We start from the raw sequence: 24947 nt of genomic DNA, 5'->3' as shown, positions 1-24947 counted from the left end.
CTCACTCATAAGTATCGGAAAGAAAATTATGATGCTGTAATATCTAAACTGATGGAACAAATTGATGAAAATGTGGTGTCTAGTCTGATTTTTAACTGACATGTTTGAGATGTACCAACCAATTTGGGGAAATGTGGCTATAACACACGTTCTGCTTCCTACACGGCTAAATTTGCATAGGAGATTGAGTTTAATCAGAAAATGGAGCTACTACATATTACTTTCCTGCTCATCTGATTAATGTTGCACTGTCAGCAGCTACTGCTACAGAAGAAATGAAAGACGTGAAATCTTGCATCGTTTGATTCAGGGCTGTTTTCAAGCATGCAAACAAGTTGAAGGCTTTGTTTTACACAGTGCGAGATGAGTGCAGAGCCAATTGCTAATTAGCTACCCCTGTTGTGCCACATCAGTGGATGAGCTTGTACTTTGCTGCCTGTCATAAATATAATGCATAGACTGTGCTAATGCCTCTCCCAGATCATCCTAAATTTGTTGGTTCTAAAGCAGAAACTTTGAAGAGACTGGCAAATAAACAAAATGACCACCAGATTTTGTGCACCCAAGGTCATGTTCATTGTTTAAAAACTTGGAATCACTGTGTGGCACACAGAAAACACTGGAGTTTTGTTCGACTGCTGCCAACACATTTGCCAATACAGATGTTTACTGGATCTTGACAACCAAAATCTCAGCTGAATTGAGCATGAAAGCTGCAGGAGAAACATACAGAAAGAAAACCCAGCTGTTTCCGGAAATCCTTGCTACGCCAGAACTTGAGAGAACCAAAAAAGTGTTCAAAACCTTCAACACAGTGCTCAGCGAGAAATGGGAGATGATCATGGCCTGTAGTCTGAAGCCCGAAGTGTTTAGTACCGAAGATTCTTTTTGGAATGTCATCCAGGTGTTGCACCCCTTCCTCAAGGTGAATTTTGCAGTAGACTGTGACCATTATGACAGAGTTTTTCAACCATTTGCCTCTAAAGATGAAATTTCAAATCTGAAGGGGGAGTTTCCTACTTACTTGAACTTGCATAACCCTGACAGTGCAAAACTGGATGTGCTGGCTTTGTGGAACAGTCCTCAAGACACTTCAGTAAAGTGGCACAGTGAGCTTTGAGTGTATCCACTGGACCTATTGATGCAGAGCGCATACTTTCAAAGTTGGACAACCTCCAAGACAGCAAAAGGCTCAACATGAGTGAGGATATTTTGAAGAAAATTATGTGAGCATACACAAACAAGGATTTCTGGGAAACGCTACTAACTCTGAGAGAGACAATGCGTACCTTTGTACATGGAAAAAAAAGTTTGAATTATACTGTTGTAAAATGTGTATATTACAAAAGCTTTTTGGTTTTCTTTTTTTCCCCCCTCGGTTTTATTTTTTTATTGTTAACACGATTTCATTCTGGTTTTAATGTTTGGAAAATAAACACTGAAAAATGCCACCCCCCTTTTTTTTTCAAATAAATACTGAAAACACAGAACACTAAATATATGGTGTATTGTTACATTTGTTACTGTGCGTTAAACTACACCTCTACCCTCATATAATGCAGTCTGATATAACGCGAATTCGGATATAACGCGGTAAAGCAGCACTCTGGGGAGCGGCGCTGCTTTACCTCCTTATATCCGAATTCATATTACCGCAAGCGGTTCTTCTGCCCCCCCCCCCTTACTTGCTGTGGCCGCCCCAGCTCACCTCCACTCTGCCTCCATCTCCTCCCACGAGCGCGCCACTGCTCCACTTCTCCCCCCTCCCTCCCTCCCAGGCTTGCCGCGACAAACAGCTGATTCGCGGCAAGCCTTGGAGGGAGAGAGGGAGGGGGAGAAGCAGAGTGGTGGCGGTGCGCTCAGGGGAGGAGACAGAGGCGGAGTGGAGGTGAGCTGGGGCGGGGGGGCATGGGGGCATGGGGAGGGCAGCAGCAAGTAACTGGGGATGGGGATGGGTGCAGAGGAACCGCTCCCCGCCCCAGCTCACCTCCGCTCCGCCTCCTCCCCTGAGTGTGCCACCGCCACTCCGCTTCTCCCCCTCCCCTTCCTTCCAGGCTTCCGCGCCAAAGAGCTGATTGGCGCAGCAAGCCTGGAAGGGAGGGAGAAGCAGAGCAGAGGCGCGCTCAGGGGAGGAGGCGGAAGCCAGCTGGGGCGGGGAGCGGTTCCTCTCCCTACCCCGACATAACGCGATCTCACCTATAAGACAGTAAGATTTTTTTGGTTCCTGAGGACCGCGTTATATCATGGTAGAGATGTATTCTTAAAAATAAATTGTAGATCAAGAAGTCCTCTAGGCTAAATATGATAGGCATACAGTTGTACATCTAGTGCAGTGGTGGGCAACCTGCAGCTCGCAGGCCACATGCAGCCCATCAGGGTAAGCTGATTGCAGGCCATGAGATATTTTGTTTACTTTGACTGTCCGCAGGCACGGCACACTGCAGCTCCCAGTGGCCGGGGTTCGCTGTTCCTGGGCGGCCTGCAATCGCTGTTCCTGGGCGGCCTGATGAGCCGCATGCGGCCTGCAGGTTGCCCACCACTGATCTAGTGTGTTTATGCAATTGCTGCATTTAGTAACAGTAAAAATACTGCATTCATACAAACAGTCACAGTAATTGCACATATTTAATGGGCAGTCGTGTGTCTGAAAATATAGCTTTTAAAGTCTCTGGTCAGTGTGCTGTATTGCAACTGAATGTGGTGATTCTTTTCCTGGGTAGCAGGAAAAAAGAGGATGATACTCCTTTAAGGATCCTTCCTGCATTTGGGTTCTAAGGGAGGGGAAACAAGGACACACCCGAGTGGAGGCCGGGGGGGGGGGGGGGGAGGAAGTGGCCAAACCAGGTGGGGGCATTGAGCCACCATTCATGCATTCCAGATGGAGATCTCTCTCTCTCTCTCTCTCAGATCAGCAGCACCTACCCTCAACCCAGAACAGGACTGAATTTTATGACCTGCTGTGGCTCGCATTAGTCTCCTTTTTTCTTTTGGCGGCTGGGAAGAAATGTTTCTCTCACCTCCAGATTGGCCAAGTCAGGGTGGGTTTTTTCATCTTCCTCACAGCAGGTCATGGACCTTGTGGTTAGGTCGAGATGTCACAACTTAGTAGGTGGTAGGTGTGGCAGATTTTGGTGCAGGTAATTGTTACTGAGGAAATACAGTTCCCTGGTAAATGGGTTGGAAGTGAATTTATGGGGAGGCATGCTCTAAGGAAGCTGAAAAAAGAAGGGTTGAGGCTTCTAACATCTTGTACAGCAGGCAGACAGCCCCACGCCTTTTCCAGCTGCCCTTAACCCTCATACAAGGGGAGGCTGTTGGTGTCTCTGCAACAGGCTGGCTGATGTCTGGTCAGGCCATCAGCCCTCCTAAGTAGGTGTGAGCAATTAAGGAAATTAACTGTGACATACACTGCACGACTTGGCTGTCCAGAACCCAAGAGCCTACTCAAATGGTAGTGCCTGACCTGTAACTTTTATTCCTCTGTAGCATCTACTTGGTGATTTTCCATTACTCAGTTCTGCAATAACCCAAACATCTTAGAAAGCCAGCCTTCCTTATTAATATTGTTTGGTGGTTGTAATTATAATTGGTTTAAGAAAACCAGTAAATTTTTATGATGACAGTAATGTTAAAAAAAAACACCTTAAGATTTTGGCTATTTTGATTGTGGTGTATTTAATCCTAATTGCCTTTATTGAAACCTGTTAATCTATGGAAATTATGGAATGCCTCTGGAATTGTAATTATACTGAGTCAGGGCAGCCTTTACTTAGCAACATTACAGCTTTATATACCATAAACAGGAGGATAATTAATCCTAATACATTAAAATTTGAATGCATAAGGATAAGTACTTGAATGCTTTCCTCTTTCAAAGCAAGAATTCTATTCCTTTATGAAAGATTTGTAACTGGTCAAACATCTGTTATCATATAAGAGCTAATAGATGGTAAAAATATAAGAATAAATTACCAAAGAATGTAGAAAATCTGTGCGACTGGAGGGAAATAATTTCTGCTCAGGCTCTAAAATTGTTACAAGGTTGAATGTGTGAGACAATTCAAAGTTCAGATAGTTAGAGGGTAGGTTTTTTGAATAAGAACACAGTGTTGGCCTAACTGCTCACATTGAAGTCGGTGGTAAAACTTTCATTGACTTAAGTGCAAGCAGAATTAGGCCAATGTTGAGCGTCTTTGAAAATCCCAAGTACTATGAACATCTGAATTTCACAAAATTAATTTTTTCGTTTCTGTCCTCTGAATTTGGGATTGGTTCACACTCTCAGGGTCCGCTACTATCTAGAATGCATGCTATTGGAGTACAACGCTAAAGAACACGGCGCCTTTTTACTGAGAACAATATTAATAATCACATCAAACAATTTCTCCGTCTGCCAACACTTTTATGTATATGCTATCTAGTTTGTTACTGTTTAGAAATGAGCCTGAACCATAAATATAAGATCCAACTTCAGCAATGTTGAGGGTTTTACTGATCTTGGGTTTTGGTTTGGGCTCACATGTAATTACCATTTTGTGAAATAATAGTAAAATTGCCTGTCTTTACTCTGAGTTGTGGGAATGGCTTCTCTTCTACAACTTTAATTCTTTAATTCAAATGTGGAATATATTTTTAAATATAAAATGTTTATTGAAGTGTATAATCTAGAAAATATCATGTGTTCATATATATACACACATGCACAGAATAATTTAATGATTAGCTATGCGAGAATTTCCTAAATAACATGAGCCTATATCCTCATAGCTGAGTCTTCCAAACAGGAGTTTAATTTCTAATGCTCAGATCCTACAAATGGCTCCACATGGGTGGACCCTGGCATCCAGGCAAAGCAACATTGACTTCAGTGAGGTCCTGCATGGACACACAAGTTTGCCCACACAGAGCATGGATTTAAAGTCTGATTTATGCATTTAGACTGTAAACTCATTGGGGTACGGCAAGTGGAGAATTAGTACGATTGACTTTTTTTTTTAAATGAGCAGTTGATTTTTAGTCAGACTATGGAAAATCTTGTGCTTCTTATTTTTTGTTAAAACCTATTTAACCTCGTTTTTGTATATATTTGTACAGTGCCTGGCACAATGGGGTCCTCATTCTGATTGGTCTTTGGACACTACTGTAATATAGCATTAAGTAGTAATTATGACTATTCAGTTTTAACCCATTGTATTAAAGTTAAATTATAATTCGTTTATTAATTGGAGATATAAAATATTAATTGGCTTAGCCACAAGGCACTTTAGGACACAAGGTATAGCCATCTAGTTATCTCAGAAGTGTGGGTCTCAAAATAGTCCTATGTGAGCTAGAGAATTGGGCTATTTATGTTCTGATTCAGTGTTTTAAGTTGACTTATAAAGTGTGACAGGGTCAAGCCAGATGGCTACAGGAGAGTGATAGAAGGCAGATATGTTAACCCCAGGTTGAGTAGGTCCCTTTTCTCTGGGTAAGGCAACAGGGAAGGTTCCAGAACGATCAGGAACTTTCTGGAAACAATTAAGACAGACAGGCTGATTAGAACACCTGCAGCCAATCAAGAAGCTGCTAGAATCAATTAAGGCTGGCTACTAATGGCACCTGAGTTTAAAAAGGACCTCACTTCAGTTTGTGGCATGCGTGTGAGGAGCTGGGAGCAAGAGACACTAGGAGCTGAGAGTGAGAACGTGTACGGTTGGAGGACTGAGGAGTACAAGCATTATCAGACACCAGGAGGAAGGTCCTATGGTGAGGATAAAGAAGGTGTTGGGAGGAGGCCATGGGGAAGTAGCTCAGGGAGTTGTAGCTGTCACGCAGCTGTTCCAGGAGGCACTCTAGACAGCTGGATTCCACAGGGCCCTGGGCTGGAATCCGGAGTAGAGGGCGGGCCCCGGTTCCTCCCAAACCTCCCAACTCCTGGTCTGACACAGGAGGAGTTGACCTGGACTGTGGGTTCAAGAAAACAGCCAAAGCGAGGGCTGCCGTGAATCTCCGAGGCAAGGAAATCCGCCAATAGGCGCAAGACCCATCAAGGTAGAGGAGGAACTTTGTCACAAAAGAAAAAATAAATGGGGTGTTTGTTCATGAGTTTGTTACATAAAGACAACCTCCAAGTAAGTTTGGTTGTATAATTCTGCTTGTTTCTTAAAAACCTCCTAGGCAAGTGGAGAACTTGTAGGATTATGACATTTTAATCTTAAATTTCTTTTTTAAAAATAAACAATTGATTTGTAGTCAGATTATTGAAAATCTCATATCTCTTATTTTTCATTAAAATCTATTTAATGTAAACGCATCAGAAACTGTTGGCAGGAGAGATCTTTGTTAATGATTCAACACTCCCATTTTTTTTCAATTAACAGCTGAGCTCTTGCTTCATTTCTGTGGTCCTCCATTGGGGACCATTAGCTGAAACAGTGAAAATAAGGTCTGATATTTCTAGGGTTAAAAAACAAACAGAAAACAAACTTAAACCCATACATCATAAAGAATCAAAGGGAACGCGCCATTTTTTTCCTTTGAATATTACCCATTAATAGTTATTTTCTGCTAAAAATGGCAAAACTTACTTTGTCTTCTGTAGGACCAGAATTGTTGCCTTGTAGAATGCAAACCAAAACACACAATCTGTCATATGTTATGAATTTCAATATAGATGTTAATAGTAGGATTATGATTGGTACTAACTCATACTGTAGTTATTTCACTATAACCTAACCACAAGATTTGAGACCCTGGCAAATATATACTTGCTTTCCATATTTGATATCAATCTCAGTGGGTATGTAATGTCTTCCCACACAATACTTGTTTATTCCCTTCTGATATGCTGGTGTGACCTCTTTGGTCATTTGAGTGATTTGAAATAGGCCTTATCTGGTATCGCTAGTATCCTCTTTCTATAAATTATTTTTATTACAGCTTTTGTTATAGGGGGTGGGGAGAAGGTTTGAAATACTGTTGGACGGGTTTGTCCTAAAGAGATGTTAATGTGTTAACAGTAATACTAGGCTTTTAACAGGTAAAGAGCCAGAAATCATATAGTCACAAAAGAATGGAACAGATTTCAGTCAAATAATGTATTAAGTTATTACAAAGTAAGTTATTTACATTATGAATATTAAAATAAATATCCTCCTTTACAGCAACTTTCATAGAACTAAAATATCAAAGCACAAACTTTAATTTATGTCAATGGCTACTAGTACAAATATATTTAACTTGATTTGTAGTTGTAGAGCCTATGTGGTTATAGCTAGCCAGAAGCCCCCTAGTGGAGATGCAGCATAAGTCAGCAAAAAGAAAAGGAGTACTTGTGGCACCTTAGAGACTAACCAATTTATTTGAGCATAAGCTTTCGTGAGCTACAGCTCACTTCATCGGATGCATACTGTGGAAAGTGCATACTGTGGAAAGTGTAGAAGATCTACACTTTCCACAGTATGCATCCGATGAAGTGAGTTGTAGCTCACGAAAACTTATGCTCAAATAAATTGGTTAGTCTCTAAGGTGCCACAAGTACTCCTTTTCTTTTTGCAAATACAGATTAACACGGCTGTTACTCTGAAACCTGACATAAGTCAGCAGGAGTTCTTTGGCCAAGATATCAGCTACACCATATCCCTGAACAACATTATATAAGCCAACAGTGTACTCATCTATCGGCGTAGTTGCATCTAGTGGTTTTGCCAGCAAAGCATTGTCAACTAGGGGATGTAATTTTTTTCATGCTCCTAGGCAACATAGCTATGCCAGCAAAACTTTGTAGTATAGACTAACCTGAGGTGAGTGTCTCTCAAAAATGTTGCCTGAATATCTTACCCAAAATCCAAGAGAGACCTTTATGCATGCCTTTTAAGAAGCACATGTTGCTTGAGAGCTAAGGGATTAATAGAATTTGCTTATAATGTAGTAGTAACTCCGGATGAAATCCTGGCCCCATTGAAATCAATGGAAATGTTGCCATTGACTTTAATGGGGCCAGGATTTCACCCTCAGAGTGTACATTGATGATTTTTAATAAGTACATTTGCCACCTAAAAGATTCATATTTATTTTTGGCAAATTTACTTAGTTGATTCTGATTTTAATTTAATATGTTCAAATGTTTGTTTTTTCTTTTGTTTGGTGGTATCAGGGCTCAATCTATTTCATGATCACAAAATCAAGGATGTTGGCAGGGGAATGACTTCTAAGGCAAATGGCTTGTGCTCCAGAAGCCCTGCTTCCATTTAAAAACAAGTTTTTAATAGTTATGGTTGCAAAGTTAACCTCAAAAATGTGAACTAAGTGTCCATCTTGAGCCTTCATAGCTCCTGAAAGAATGGATGATAGATGGTAACGGCCCCAGTCACCTGTCCCTTGGCCTCCAGTATTGTATCCCTGGAATGTGACATTTTTCCAAGATACAACAAAATTAAGCATTTATTGCAGTAGACAGGCATCCAATATTTTGTTTTATCTCCCTGCCCTGCTGAGACCTGCCTGCAAGTGGCCTCTTCTGTAACTTTCTCCACAAAGGAGAATTTATATTACAGTGCATTCTCCTTTCACTTGTTCGATAGAACCAGATGGGAAGGGGTCATGGAGCCAGGAATGCAGGCTAGGCAGCTAGGCTGCCTAGAGGATAAAGCAGCAGCCAAGGAATGAGGAGCTGAAAAGACGAATCACTGAGCCTACTATAATTTCCCCTCTTCCCCAACATGTGGTGAACACAGCTCAAAAAACCACCCAGCATCAAAAATAATCATTGCTGAAAATAATCACTGACAACGATTACATGACTGAGTATTTTCAACTGTGAGTCATAATCATATATGTTTGGGGTGGAATGGAATTGGAATGAAGGTTATTCTGTTTCATGGAGATACTATCAATTGACAATGCTGCAGATTTTAAAGGTACTTGCTAGAGAGTCCAGTCCCATTGTCCTGTGGAATATACAGGGCTTTGGCTATTATAGAAGGAGATGCTATAGACGCTTAACAAGTGTTTAAAACTTGAAGCCCAAAGGGTGAAACTAGTTGGTTGAAACTAGAGATGTTCCTCTTTGATTGCATAATAATAAAATGAACTTACATATTCCTCTTTATACCAAGGTTCCTCACAGCTTTGTAAATTAAAGTGATTTTGAGTTTTAAGACAGAAAGGGGGGAAAAAAGCAAAATGGGACAAATGTGTTTTGTTTAATTGACTCCACTATGAACGGCTGGGGAAAGAGAATTCAGTAACTTTACACACAATAGCTAAAAGCTCTAAAATCCATATTGTTTGAGATAGTAATTGTTGCCTAGGAGCAGTGAGAAGACCTATATCGGCAGATATCCGACTGTGGCTCATTACATGGGAAATGAGGAGATAATTCAAGTGCTAAGGGTCAACACCATACAAAGTCTTATATTGATTGTGGGAGAGCACCCATTACATGTGTGATGATTGGGGGTGATAAGCCTTGCTGCTGAATTTTGAGTTTGCTGAAACTGAGGCAGTGCCTTATCAGAAAGGCTTGTATCTGCACAGTATTGCAAGTGTGTAATCTGGCTGTCACAAGGACACAGAGTACCACTTAGAAATCAGCAAGAATGATGGCAGCTAAGCTGTAGTCCTACAATGGTAAACGGTTGATTCATATGTCGAATAAATGTATTTCTCAAAGGGCAGGGCAAGGTTTATTGCCCCAGTAAAACTTCCTATTATGTGCTTAAAAAAGAAAAAAAATCTCCAGTGTTTTCTGTCTTTGATGCAGAAAGATGTATTAAATGATTCACCTCAACATGCAGATAATGTGTTTCTTAAAGTCCTATTGGACAGGTTTGTCATAAAGTGACATGAATGTTCAGAGCAGTGGCACTCAACCTTTAACAGAGAAACTGAGTTTAAACAAAAAATAGATTTTGACAATTAGATGCAAATGGCCACAGTTTAATTAACAATACTCTATTAAGTTTTGGGGCTGGCCTCCCTGGAACGCCCTTGCTTCTTTTCAGTGAGATACAAGTAGATGTTTCTTCATCTGAAAAATTGGTCATATGGGCAGTCACAGATCCACAAGATCGATGCTACACTCTAGCTTTTAAACAGTCTCTTGGAGGAATCCCTTCAGTAATACAAACTGCAAAGGGTCTCATTTTTCCTTCAAGGTAGGCCATGCAGCCTCACCTCCTCCAGGACCAAGTCTCTGGGCACAAACACTTCTGCTTCACACTGTGAGCTATGCTCAGCAAGTCCAGATGAGAGATTCATGGTCAGATACATTTACATTCTTCAGGGACCAGTGTACCTCATCAAGTATTTGCAGAGACACCAGGCAACATTTCTAAAGCAACAGGATTTAGAAGTCAACTGAAACACAGCATCAGAATTCCTTAGGTTAGCACAGAGAAATAAACATTAAGACGTAGTCCATTTTGCCAAGCCAGAGCAATCCACCAGCCAAGCTATAATGGATTCTATTTCAGGCTGTGTTCTTCTCTGACCCCTTTGTCAGTCCCAGGTGAGAGCAGCTAGCCTCTTCCAGAAGCCCCCTCTTTAAACCCTGCTTGTCACCGCTCAGTCCTTTTGTTCGAGCTGGTCTCTGTTCAGCTACCCTGCTGAGAGGTGAAGGGAAAATCTCCTTCCTCTTGGTCATTGATTGTAGGTTGGCATGATCTGGTCATTGGGGCTTCCCATTGTCTCTTTCGAATTCTGCATTGATATGGGTTGGTTTCAGCAGTTCCAGACAGTTCCTTAGCAACCCATTCATTGCATTCCAGACAGCAAGGCAGCAACACACCCTCATGTCTTCTGTGATGCCATGAGAGCCCTTCTGTATCCCCACCCCACTGGATAGCATTGCAAAGTACAGCAGGAAACTGAAGTGCACACAGGATTTGTAAAAAAAAAAAAAAAAAATCGCAAAAAAATCCCATTTTGTCAGAGGAGCTATAACTTGAGAGGCTGCCGTGGATGCCTGCTACCCTTAAATCTTTTTCTAAAGGAACTGCCTTTATCCCCATTCATTCTTTTTACCCTGTGCTGAAATTCCCAGCAAGGGTGCTTGTTCATCATGTTCTCTGTGATGTGGATACCTGCCTACAAGGAAATACTGTGAAATTACCAACTCGTTTCACTTAGGTCACAGAGCAGTGCTTTTGGGTCGTGATAATTTTGGCCTAATCTGGTTTAAATAAAGCCAGGAATGTAAAAAAAAGTATGTTTATTCTACTACTACTCTGGCATTTCATTTTTCACATTTTCCCCCTTTCTTTTCAGCTTGTTTGACATGGGAGGAGAATATTACTGCTATGCTTCTGACATTACCTGCACTTTTCCAGCAAATGGAAAGTTCACTCCTGACCAGAGGGCCATCTATGAAGCAGTGCTTAAGTCATCTCGTGCTGTAATGAAGGCGATCAAACCAGGTAAAAGATTACTATATGTCAACAGAAATTGACAAGCTTAATGGGAGCATTCAGGCTGTCAAAACAATGATGCTGAGACTCAAAGTGTTGGAAGAAGCAAGAAGCTGATCACCAGATCATAGTTTAATAAAAATAAAATTGTATGATGAGAGTCCTATTGCTAGGTTTAAATGGCTGTTAGTGGAACATAGAATTGATCATATATATTGCTCATCCAGCCCAGTATTTTCAGGAAATAACATACGCTGAGAAATTTCTGTCTTAATTAATATTCATTTTTCTCTGAATACCTTAAAGGTGGCAGTGGTGGTTGTTATATCAATTTGTAAATTGGCAACATTTTGTGGGGATTTTAGTGATGATTGCAAGGTTCAAAACTGGGCAATACATAAGTTTATTTCAGGCATTTAGTTTTTTAGTTTCCATGTTACTTAAATAGAAAACTTTTGCTGAAAAAGTGAGTGAATATGTATTGGGGAATATACTTAATTACCTTGGAGGGCATCAGAAAACAGACTATGGAATACTATGCATTGTGTCCTTAAATTACATGTGAGCCGGTTCATCTAGCGAATTGTACATTTTCATAGTTGAAGCATCTACATGGAGTAATTGCAGAAAACACTGCAGTGAAAATCTTGTTTTTTGTCATTCTGTTTTCATTCAGTTTAGCAAATAAATGCTTTTAGAACGAAATGCTTTTAAAGCTAACTGTTGGGGTGAGCTTGAATATTTCAGTGGTGAAGGTACTTGAACATTTCTAAGTATTAGTAATAGACTAGCTTTAGCTTAATGCACAAAGTACATTTCTCCTTTAATATTACCTTACTAGCTTTCAACCACCAGACCTTAGAGTGGGGAAGCTTTTTAGTTTGCCAGTTAGAACATGTTATTTCCGTGTTATACAAGCTGGCTGCACATATAAGTGCTGCACATCCAGATAGGATTTTATTGTTCCACTTCAAGCTAAGATTATCTGGATATGAAGTCTAGATATTTGCCAGTTTAATAATAATGTATGGGCTCCATCATCTATCTAATTTTTCCCCTCAAAGTCCTGGTTCCATCCAGTCTTCTTATTTTTCTCTACATTTTATTGCAAGCTTTAATTGTTTCATTTAATATGTATTGATAAAGTTGATTTCTAGTATGTTGCTTATTAGTTTTGGGAGTTGAAACCTAAAGCGATGTTATGCTCATAATAATATAGAGATTTTCTAAATTAACTTACCCATTTACTTTAACAAGGTCACAAAATTAAGTTATATTTCTGAAACTACTTGCCAGGTTCTCAGCTAGCTTTGTGAATGTACCAAGCCCCTAAACAGCCTTCCAGATGAATTATTTTAAATTTTAATATTACTAATCAGATATTTGGCATCAGATATTTACTGTTCTTCCTGAAAACACCATGTTGCTTTTAGCTTCTTGTCTAGTTGGAATATTGGTGCAAATATATTTATTGTACGTTTTTGAGGCTGGTAATCACAAACAGTGGCACATAAAGCAGGTTGAATTCATATGCTGCAGACTGGTTTTGATGTTGCTGCCAATATGCACCAAAGTATTATGATGCATCCATGTAACTGTGATCATGGGAAGTGTCCATGAAAATGCAAAATTTTCCACTGTAGAGACAAAACCCTTTGGGAGTTCATAGGGCTGTTGCACCCTACCTCCTCAGCTGTCTCTGAACCCTTTTCCCTGAGCAGTAAACATGAAGGAAGCTCTGAGAGCAGAACCTCGTGGGTTTCTTTACCCTTTTTTCCCTTCCTATGTATTCTTCCTTGGCCACATTATGTTCCTAATAATCTTTACTGCTGAAAATGATGTGGGAGCACGTCATAAAGGTGGTTAAGTGAAAAGAATTTGCAGAAGCGCTGATTACCTGTGTTCTGCAAACATGCATGAAAGCTAGAGCTGTTGAAAAATGAAAACCTGTTTTGATTAAAATGTTGAAGTTTCCATTTTGAAGTATACAAAACAGACTGACATTTTTCTTTTATTCACAGTTTTTAAATTTTAAAAATATCAAAAACATTATTGAAATTGTTATTGAAAGTTTTCATTTGCCCAACCCTACTTTTAACTTGAGGAGAGAGAGGATGGCGTGAGTGGGAGACCTGACTTTCTTTTTGAGGATTTTTCACCAAAAACTGTTTTTTCAAATAAAAAGCCATTTTTACCAAAGAAACTTCCCTTTAAATTATTTTGACCAGTTCTAATAAAAATGCTTGTGTTGACTACAGTTTGATCAAATAATTTCAATAAAATCATAGAGGAGGAATGAAAATGTTAGAAACCAGAGTGAGGGAGAGAGCTGTGATCTTTATAATATTTTGAAATAAAAGAAATGATCTCCTCTCTGCCTAAGAAAATAAAGCAGTATAGTTCTGCCTACTAGGAAACAGGACGCAAAAAACCTGTCAATTCAAGGGTCTTTTAAATATAGCCAGGCTCCAGCATATTTCAATCAGCCTTTTTAGCCTCCTGAAAGTCCTTTGTTCATTCCACTTCTACTTTTTTTTTCTACCTCCATTTTCAAGTGTTACTCACTATGCAAAGAAAACCATACGATTATAAACCCCTAATGTGGCAGGCTCCAGAAAAAAGAATTTACACACACAACAAAAATCAGCAGCTACTTTTTTTGTAGAAAATAATATTTCTCTCCAATTGTAAAACTAGGTTCTTGATTAATTTTGCTTGCTGGCATATGGTCATGTAGGACTTTGAGTAGCCTTTTCAGAAAGTTAGAGATGCCAGTAAAGAACTATTTTCAGAATATGAAATATATATCTATAGCTAGGGCTTCTAGATACTATGATAATAAAAATAAGAGGTTATTACTATATAAAGATATGAAATAAATGCTCTTTTTGGTTACATCATGTCATCTTCATGGGGAATACGTGCTGCTAAAGAAAGCTAGCACCGTTAATTAATGTGCACAGGATTTTTACAGGTACAGTTTAGGAATTAACTTTTGAAACTTTGGCTCTCAAATGAGGCTAGTGATATCTCTGAAAGTTGATTTTGCTTCTGTTTGTTTCTATTGAATCTAATCGCTATTAAAGAATAACTTCAGAAGGCTCCCAAAGTTTCAGATTCTATTATAGCAAAGCATTAATTTGACTCTGTTCTCTGTATGGGTCAAAATACATATAATTCAGAAGTTTGCATATCCTAGCTTCCAATCCAAAAACAAAACAGAAAAAATCCCTGTGGGTTGCAAATACTATGTTCTGCAAATTGAGAAACCATCAGGATGGAATTGTAACTCAAGTGCAACAGCAATTATGCCACAAAACTGATTTGTAGGAAAAAGGCATATTCAATTCTATTGCACAAGCAGCAACTTTGGAACCACTAAACTATAGCTGTGTTACCAATTAAAAAAGAAGTTTAACTGCGTTGTTGATTAAAAATGAAAGTTTGAAGAATAGTAATTGTGGGGAAAAGATTCAAAAAGGGATGTTTGCATGTGATTAGAGCAGACATTTGTATCAATTTTCTTGATAGGTTAATGATAAAATATTTCAAAAATAGCAATGGAAAGAAACTGCATTTCTACTTATGTTGTATTCTTAATGTTTCATAACCATCTCAGCTAAATCTATGGAAAAAATCAGAAGGGAAATATGGGGACAGATATATGTAAAGTACTGAAATTTACATAATTTAATGATATCATGATTCATCAGCTATTCGCTTCAAATATCTGTGTCTCGAATACAAATCTTAATACGCATACACACATATATATACAGATACATGATCACATACAATTTTTGCCACAGACCCCTGCCTCATTAAGTGAACATTATGGACAGTGCTCACTTAATGAACAACTATTATATATATTTTTATCCTCATTGTTAAGTGTATAGCCGCATGCCTTATTTGCTGCACCTGCTCTGAAGACAGAATTATTAATTTCCTCATGGGCTTTTCAGTGGTGCTCATCACTATAATATCTAAGTGCTCAGAAATATTAACTAGTTTATTTTCAGAACATCCCTTTGGGTGAAGGGGTATTATCATCCCCGGTTTACAGATGGGGGAACTGAGGCAGAGAGATTAAAGTCAAAAGTATCCATTAATTTTGGGTTTGAGATGTCTAAGACATGATTTTTCAGAGTACTCTTGTCACCTTTGCATTTGAATCAGACAGCTTCCTCCACACCAAAAGCACAGGAGAAAGTCTCGCCCAGCTTACAGTTCCAATGTCTGGACACAGACCTGGCCTCACCCTCCGCAGACCAGAGCAGCAATTGCAGAAGAAGTTGGAGAGGGCTGGGGAATGCATGTTGCCAGGGCTGGCATTAGGAGGCAGCAAGCAAGACAATTGCCTGGGGCCCTACGAAGCTAAGTTACAACACATCTACAGAGTCACTGTGGGTAAATGTAATGCAAATATTACAGTAATCTCTAAAAGTGGAAATAAATCACACTAAAGCAGCGGTTTGCAAACTGGGGGGCACACTCTCCTAGGGGAGCACAGAGGAAAGTTTTTGGGGTGGAGCAGAGACACCAGGTGGCTCGGGCTTCAGCTTTGGCCCTAGGCAACAGGGCCCACTCCTTAGTTTCTGCCCTGGGCCCCAGCAAGTCTAACAGTGGCCCTGCTCATTGCAAATGGAATCTTCAGGGAATTTAGCTGCATGCTCTTTCAAGTCTCGACTGAGCATGCACAAGCTGCAATTTTCTCAAAGGCTTATAAATTGGCTAAATTTGGGCAGATTTTCAGAACAGCAAAAGGCCATTCCTAACAAAAAGACCAGCTCCTGCCACATTGCAAGTCCTTGCTCCAGTGCTCCACTAGAGCTTCTCAAAGAAAGGGCTCCAGAATTTTTTAACAAGGACAAAACATACCTTTCTCTAGCCTCATTCTCAGAAATGACTGAGACGCTTTGACTGAAATTTCAAAATAAATAAATAAAATAAAATAAAAAGCTGGAGCAGTCACCCAGGATATAAAATTTAAACCAAATAGTTAGCTTTGGCAAAGTTATAAGCAACTGAATGCAAGGTTTTAAAGTGGGCAGTTTCAGGAAAACATAATCATGGGCAGTGCTAAGAGCCCCAATAGACGCAAAGAACTAGTATCCTAATAAAATATCTTCTCACACACACAAAATATGAGTACTCCCAAATAGGTGGTTTCTGCCTCCAAAACTAATGAAGATATATGCATGTTTAAATGGATATTTATAATTATTATTGCGGACGATACCAAGCTGGGAGGGGTTGCAAGTGCTTTGGAGGATAGGATTAAAATTCAAAATGATCCGGACAAATTGGAGAAATGGTCTGAAGTAAATAGGATTAAATTCAGTAAGGATAAATGCAAAGTACTCCACTTAGGAAGGAACAGTCAGTTGCACACATACAAAATGGGAAATGACTGCCTAGGAAGGAGTACTGCGAAAAGGAATATGGGGTTCATAGTGGACCACAAGCTAAATATGAGTAAACACTATAACACTGTCGCAAAAAAAGCGAACATCATTCTGGAATGTATTAGCAGGAGTGTTGTAAGCAAGACACAAGAAGTAATTCTTCCACTCTGATTAGGCCTCAACTGGAATATTGTGTCCAGTTCTAAGCACCACATTTCAGGAAGGAGGTGGAAAAATTGGAGAGAGTCCAGAGAAGAGCAACAAAAATGACTAAAGGTCTAGAAAACATGACCTATGAGGGAAGATTGAAAAAATTGAGTTTATTTAGTGTGGAAAAGAAAAGACTGAGTGAGGACATGATAACAGTTTTCAAGTACATAAAAGTTGGTTACAAGGAGGAGGAAGAAAAATTGTTTTTCTTAACCTCTGAAGATAGGACAAGAAGCAATGGGCTTAAATTGCAGCAAGGAAGGTTTAGGTTGGACATTAAGAAAACCACCCTGACAGTTAGGAAGTTTAAGCACTGGAATAAATTGCCTAGGGAGGCTGTGGAATCTCCAGCATGGGAGATTTTTAAGGGCAGGTTAGACAAACACCTGTCAGGAATGGTCTAGATAATTAGTCCTGCCACAGTGCAGGGGGGCTGGACTAGATGACCTCTCAAGGTCCTTCCAGTTCTATGATTCATTGTTTGGTTAGGCCCAGTTTTAGCAAGGTGCTTACACAAGCGTGGGACCGCTGAGTTCAGTGATTCGTGTGGTTAAATGTCAGCACATGCTTATATACCTTGATGAATCAGGGCATTAGTGTGGATCCCATACAAATATCCGTAGCTTTTGCAGCTGCTTTCTTGGATTTGTAAACTAGTTTTACTATACGTTGGGGTTTTTTTAGGATAGGGGTTAGACTCTCTACATTTCAGCAACCAGTAAAACTCTTCATCAAAAATTGGAGAGAGTTATTAAATAGTGAGGTCTGCATTCTCTTTGCCCTCACTCATTAACCTAAAATATTCAGAGAATTCTTGTAAATAATTATGATCTCACAACAGGATTGGTCTTCTGACACCATTTTGAAATCCCAGTTTAATGAAGAGATATGAATATAAGGAAAATATGACCTGTGTATACAAATAAAAATGTTACCCATTAGTAATGAAAACAAGAAAACTGTGTAGACAGCATGGTCTGTTGCTTAGTGCCAAGGGACTATAGTTGTGTTCCTTTAGCACTGATTTGCTATGTAACCTTTTGCAAGCCACTTCACCTCTCTGTGCTTCAGTTTTCCTGTGTAAGAGATGGGTTCATACTTACCCAGCTTTGAAAAGCCCTTTACCATCTTCATGTGAATACTGTTACATAAGACTAGTAATGTTCCAGTAATAGCCCACCACACAGTAGCAAGACTGCTGAAAACTGTGGTATTTGGGCAATTACTGTAAAATAGTCCAGGGGTTCTCAAACTTCATTGCACCACAATTCCCTTCTGACAACAAAAATTACTACACGACCCCAGGAGGGAGGACCAAAGACTGAGCCTGCCTCAGCCCTGCTGCCCCGGGTGTGAGGGCCAAAGCCCAAGGGCTTCAGCCCAAGGTGGAGGGCCTGTAACCTGAGCCACACCACTTAAGGCTGAAGCCCTCAGGCTTTGGCCCTGGGCTATGGGCCTTGGGCTTCAGTCCTAGGCCCCAGCAATCTAACGCCAGCTCTGGCAACCTCATTAAAACGGGGTTGTGACCCACAAGTTTGAGAACCGCTGGAATGGTCTATTTTATAAGGTTATAACAAATGATAGTGTTGCTATGCCACCACCATTGTTTCAGGTGACTTATAAAAGTATTTACTGGGTCATTATAATGAGTATTTAGAAGACATTAATAAATACACATATACAAGCTAAATCCTAATTCTTGAGGACATAGTGCTGGTGACATTACATCTTTTAAATTTATTATTGCTTTAGACACTAGGTTGATAGATGGAAACTTTTTATTTCCTTTATTCAAACTTAGGTCCTTGAAACTACTTAATGTTCTAGATAATAAGAGATTTACAGTGCACCTTCCATTGTTCTCCCTGTTTAAGTTAAATACTCTACGATCCTTAATTTATAGGCCCTACATCTATTCTTTACAGTGAGATACAGTCACGTTCCAAGCTTTATTTTTAAATTTATGGACATTTTCAAAAATGACTACTCTGTTTTGTTCAGTCGCTCTCTAGTTCTTGATTTCATTTTGGCAGGTATACACCATATTATATGAAGAGAATTAAACACCTCTTTCAGTAAGGTCTATTATTCTAAATTCCTCTTTCTCTAGTCAACTGTTCACAAGCAACAGCTAAGGCCAACTTGGCAACCATTCAATTCCCTATCTGTACATTTATATGATTTAACAAGCTTGTATCTCAAGTCCCCACTGAACTGAAATTGCAGTCAGACATTAGTTGGGCAGCTGGGCATATTTGTTGATTGATGTTGTTTGTTTCAATAAAATATGCGAAATTGTTCCAGATATGCACAAAAGTTGTTCACCAAGCCAGCTTATATCCAATGTGAAAGCTATTCTCCTTAATGACATCACATTTACAGAGCTACATATAGGAGTCTCATGGCCACAGAACTTTTCAAAGTTGGCATTGGCATTTAGGGGTGTGGGCATATCCCTTGAGCCCTCCATTCTCCTTTCCAAAAGAGTTAACCCCATGTCTCCTCTACCTCTCCAGATGGAGTTGGCAGAATCCCCTCCTGAGAAGGTCAGACTTTCCTATGATGAACAATGTTGGGGAGTGTAGTCAAGGAAAAGTTCTTCTCACCCCAAGCGTCTCAGATAATGATGGACACGGATGTCGCTGGTATAGTGTGGAGCATAATTAGTAAACTTGACTGTTGATAGCCTTTCAGAGTTGAAGCCCCACATAAGTTTTCTAGTGCTGAGGACCCCTCGGGCTGGTTCTCGGTCATGGACAATATGGTTGTCCTGTAATACCTCAACCGAGTGGGCACATGGTCACTTGTCATATCAAAAAGCAATTAATCCATGGGAACAGTGAGTCCAAAACAAAGAAACCTCGTCTGGCAGATGATGACCTGAGTTGAGGGGGTAGATTATTGAGTGGACGTTCAAACCCTCAGTGGCATCTTTACTGACTGAGGTCATCCAAATGTGGACTTGCATGTTAGAACTCAGAGCCAGTGTCTGAGGTTTTGCTCAAGAGTTAGTAGGGGCCTGCAACTTGTATCATTGTCATTTTTCATTTGTGCTGGAGAAATACCCAAAGGCTTGAGTTAGGATTGGGGTCTCAATGTGCTAGGTGCTGTACCACACATAGGAAAGCACAGTACCTTCCCTTAAGAGTTTATAATCTAATTTCAGACATCTTCTTTTATGTTACAGGGGAGCATGCTCCTTGAAATTTCAGTTAGGTGCTAAATAGGTCCTTTGATCCTATGTGAACTTGCTCACTATACCACCTCTTGTGGAAAGTTTTTTTCTTGATGGCCATAACCTTGACTATTGGAATCTATAAGATACTGACTGTTATGGGGTCAGGTCACCCTTTAACACCTTGTATAGGGAGAAGATGATATTTAGGCCTCATCCAAAATTTTCACCTAAATCAATGCATATCACTGCCTGTATTTTCCCCAAAGCCCTATAGCTGTCCTGGGAAGGTGAGCTACATGTCCTGGATATCAAGAGAGTAGTCAGTCCCTACTTAGAAATAAACCTTTTAGATGGTCCAATACAGTGTTTATGATCTTTGGAGAAAATTGGGCCACTTCAGCTCACATCCTACCTAAAAGGATAGGGCTGTACATTGTCTTATGAGATGGCAGATACTTCAGGGCTGAGGCAAAGGATGGCAACTTCAGTGGCATGTATCTGTAAAGTGCCCTTATCTGAAAAGTGTAGAGCTCAGTTTGCATCTTCACAAATCACTCAGTGTCACATCAAGAACTGATTTTGGTTTTGGGAGAGCAGCTCTGCCTATTGAACAGTGACTGAAGAAGTTAGCCCTCTTCTTGACAGGAAGGTTACAGCTAGCTAGTCTCCTGCATTTGGGTTCTTCTAGTCAATTTCATTTATGAGAACAAAATACCAAAACAACTCCTGTACTCTGAACATATTGCCTCTAATGGAGCCACACTGATTATAAATGATTCAGAATTCAAGACCTAAAGCTTTTGGAGGCTGAGAAGAACTGAGTAATGGCTATACAGGGTTTAGTCTTGATTCCCTTGGAAAATAGAATGTAAGGTTTGAGTGATGTGCATCCTTGAAAAGGATTTGTGGCTGAGCGGTAGGCACACAACTCTGTGGAGGACGTATGTTCAGAGAACAAAAGCTACAGTGCTGAGTAACACCTCTTGTATACAAATAAAATGTAAAGAATGCTTTTTATACAAAAATCAACTTGAAAAATTCAAAGGTGCCATTTTTTTTCTGCTCTGTTTTTGCTACTTAAGTATGTTCCAAAAGGAACAAAATGGAGAAGATTGTTGGGTTTAGATAGTATAGGATCTGGGCATGAAAAAATCCAAATAATTTTAAGAACCGGTTAAAGGCACTAATAGCTACAGATTTGACCTAGGATAATGCACTATTGATGACTTGTTCTCCATGTTATTAAATTGAGCGCACATGCTGTCAGGAATGTATGCAAATTCAGAAATTGTAAGGTCACAGATTACTTATTAAACACTTATTTTAAAGCATGATAGTTCCATATCTCACAAGAGCTCAGGTTTATTTCTGTATATTACAGTTCCTTGCGCTGTTTTATAATGTCATTCATCCTGTGTGTTCTACTGGAAAGGAAAAAAACTTAAACACATGAAGAATATCATTGTAACAATCCTATTAAAAAAGAACTGTGATCTCATTCATAAATGCTGTTGACTACAAGGTAAACTTACTAAAATATGACAGGTTTCAGAGTAGCAGCCGTGTTAGTCTGTATTCGCAAAAAGAAAAGGAGTACTTGTGGCACCTTAGAGACTAACAAATTTATTTGAGCATAAGCTTTCGTGAGCTACAGCTCACTTCATGCATCCGATGAAGTGAGCTGTAGCTCACGAAAGCTTATGCTCAAATAAATTTGTTAGTCTCTAAGGTGCCACAAGTACTCCTTTTCTTTTTACTAAAATATGTTTCTCTCAATCAGAGATTCAGTATGTGGTTTTTTCATTTAAAATTCATTTATTTTTATTTTGTGTAGTCCACATTTTTATTGAGTTATAAGCACATATTGGCTGTCAGTTGTGCTTTTTAAGGACAAACGTTTCTTTTCATTGTTTTTTTTTTAAGAATTAATATAGTTTTATCATGCTCTAAATTGGACTTTTTGACAGCAGCACTGCAGAGAGGGACTGGGGAAGACATGAGGTTATTTCATGTTTGTTTATTAATTTCTATCTTTCCTACTTGTATTACGGAATTATTTCTGTCCAGGTTTTCTTCTTTTCATGCAAACTACTGCAAGTCATTTTTACTCTTCTGAGATATCTAAAGCAAGGCAGTATTTCTTAGGCATAGAACATTTATAACTTAAGTTGAGGATTTCATATTGATTCCCTTGAAGAATAAGTGTTTTCAGAGTGTTACAACTAGTCCTTGATATTTGATGAATCCCAACAGATAACATGGCAATATACTTTTCCCTTTCAATTAAGAATGTGCACTTGTGTTAAAAACAGTTGAAAAGAATCTAACCCTTGTTCATATATAATGTTGCAGCAATTAATAGTCCATTCTCTATTGAATTATGCCTATAGTATTTTCCTGCTGATAGGATAGCATTATTTCTTTGTTCATAAACTAGTTGCACTCTGTTTAAGTATTAGTTATGTGTGCGTGACCCAGAAAAGGTATTGTGGCTTGCATTGTAACTTAAATCGGAATTCATCAACATAAATTGTTCGCTAAAGGCGGCATGGCCCTCCCCAAAGGGGGTTGGAAAGTGGGAGGCAGACAAAGTTCTAATATTGAGCAGCAAGCGACGTTAATTGATAAATTGAAAATTTACAACTTTTTAAAAATTGTTACACAAGTCTGTGAACTAATGCATGTGAATCCTATTGTGTTGGGGTGAGAGTCACTGTTAACCATACAGACTAACTGCCCAGAGTTAGCATTAGCTAACAGTAGGAGATGAAAGAAAAGGGCATTACTCTCTGTCAAATTCTGCAAATCTTTCAGTCCCTCAAAGCAAGAAACAATCCGTTGTAATGTAAGATCATCCTTTTTTCCCTAGATGCAAGATTTCAGACTGAGAGTCTCTCACTACGAACCCCACTGGGAACTGTTCTTTTCAGATGTAGGCTAACGCACAGCAGTTGACCCATGCAGAGTGACCACTGCAACATTAGAGAGGCAAAAATAACAGAGTATTCCCAAACGTATGAAACAAGGCACTTCTGAGAGAAGGCTGCCATTGTGTCCCTGAACTCTCTCCATGTGGCTTAGGTATTGTAGAGATCTCAGACCAGTTGGAATTGCAGCATATGCAGGACCTACAGTAGATGCATTGCAGTAATACAAGAACAAACTTGCAGCCTTAGACCCAAATTCTGCAAAGATTTATTCATGTGCTTAACTTTAAGCATGTGAGTATTCCCATAAACTTCAGTGGCACTATTCACATGTGTGAAAGGACATGAGGTTGAATTTACATTGTTGCTTATGTTCTCAGCATTTCTCTTTATTTAATATAGTTTTATGTTTCTATTATTAAATTTGAGAAATAACTTCCCCATTACACCTTACTGGCTATAGCTGTGACACTGCAAATACAAGTTTTGGATGCTGTCATTGTGGGGGAATTGACTTTTTGTTCACATGGTGTCTGATCTGCAGTACTTTACTTCCAATCCCGTATTCAGGGGATTGCTATGTGTTGCACATAGTAATTTTCATTGATGTGTGAGGTACATGAGTCCTTCAGACTTGATACCACATCAAGGAAGCTGTTAGAGAACCAACCTACCAGAAACAGAAGATTATGTCTGGACAAGGTTAAAAACTGCCCTGAGTATTATCTGAGCTAAGTTTTTTCTAACCTTCAAAGTTTGAGTTTCCCCACTAAAACTAAACCCTGAAGTGCTGCTACTCTTACCCCAAATATGTGCATCTTTGAAGATCTTGTGTTGAAACTGACCAGGCATGATACATTCTGCTGTGCTTCACTGCAGCTTGTTTCAAAAATTGCATCTTTTCAGGCTTCCTAACAGAATGTTGTTTAAAAAGAACCCACAGGTGTGCAGTATCCATTCAGCTGACTTAAGCTACTGTGCTTTAAGAAAAATGTCATCCTAGTTTAGAATTATCTTGGTGGATTGACACATTAAAAATCATCAAAATATAGGGCTTATAATGGAAGAAGTAACTGACCGTTATCTACATGTAGCAACAAACTATTGATTACCAGTGCAAAATAGGGCCCAAGTTTCAAACTTGGGTGCCTAAAGATAGGCACCTGAATATGTAGTACATTTAGGTAAGTTGTAAGTAATCATGCACCCACTATGCAAAATTGAGATCAGGATACAGTTTCCCCAGATTTTGGGTTGCTGGCGGCAAAATTTCCCCAAAGTTCAAAGGTTTGTGGATTTGAGCTATGACTTTGGGCCCATTTCTGGTCATCAAGAACCCAAACGTAGTTGTAGATTTTAGTTCCCTTACATCTTACTTTGGTTTGTTTTTAGAAGATAGAGATTCTTGTTAGCAGTTACCTGCCATTTTTTGTCACAGCTACATAGTGAAGGCTAAGAAACATGCTCAGCAAACTAGTTTATTCAGCCACTTCAACAGGACAACGCTATTTATAATAAAGACTATTATTAAATTACACCTTTTTTGTTGATGTTCAGGGGACATTTGCCAGGCCAGGTTCTTTGGAAACCAAATCTAGAAAACTGAAAACAAATTATTTGCTGTCTGATCTGTTGTGCAAAGAGGAAGCTTTGAAAATTTGAAATGTAGCAATTTTTTCAACAAAACAAAAAGAGAAGAAAGCATCATCTTTCTTATTAAACATTATTTAAGATGTATTTGCTTAGCATTTTAGGAAGCTTTTGTTTTATGTCTGCTATGTTTGTTACGTGTCTAGCCAATCTTAACATGTTCCTGTGGTTCACTGGCTGAGAC

General features: G+C 39.3%; 1 protein-coding gene across 2 annotated transcripts in view; it reads left to right on the top strand.

Annotated features, from left to right (window-relative positions):
- The window catches only part of PEPD (peptidase D), a 234086-nt gene that overhangs the window by 172023 nt on the left and 37116 nt on the right, over positions 1-24947 (top strand). For both annotated transcript variants that reach the window (XM_037877714.2, XM_037877713.2), the window contains one exon: positions 11251-11399. In XM_037877714.2, coding sequence (XP_037733642.1) covers positions 11251-11399 — 149 coding nt within the window. The remainder of the gene's footprint in view (positions 1-11250; positions 11400-24947) is intronic.

This window comes from Chelonia mydas, chromosome 12, assembly GCF_015237465.2.
Source record: "Chelonia mydas isolate rCheMyd1 chromosome 12, rCheMyd1.pri.v2, whole genome shotgun sequence".
In the NCBI taxonomy this organism is placed as follows: Eukaryota; Metazoa; Chordata; order Testudines; family Cheloniidae; genus Chelonia; species Chelonia mydas.
Note: the sequence above shows the minus strand (reverse complement) of the source record. Positions and strands in the feature narration are given on the sequence as shown.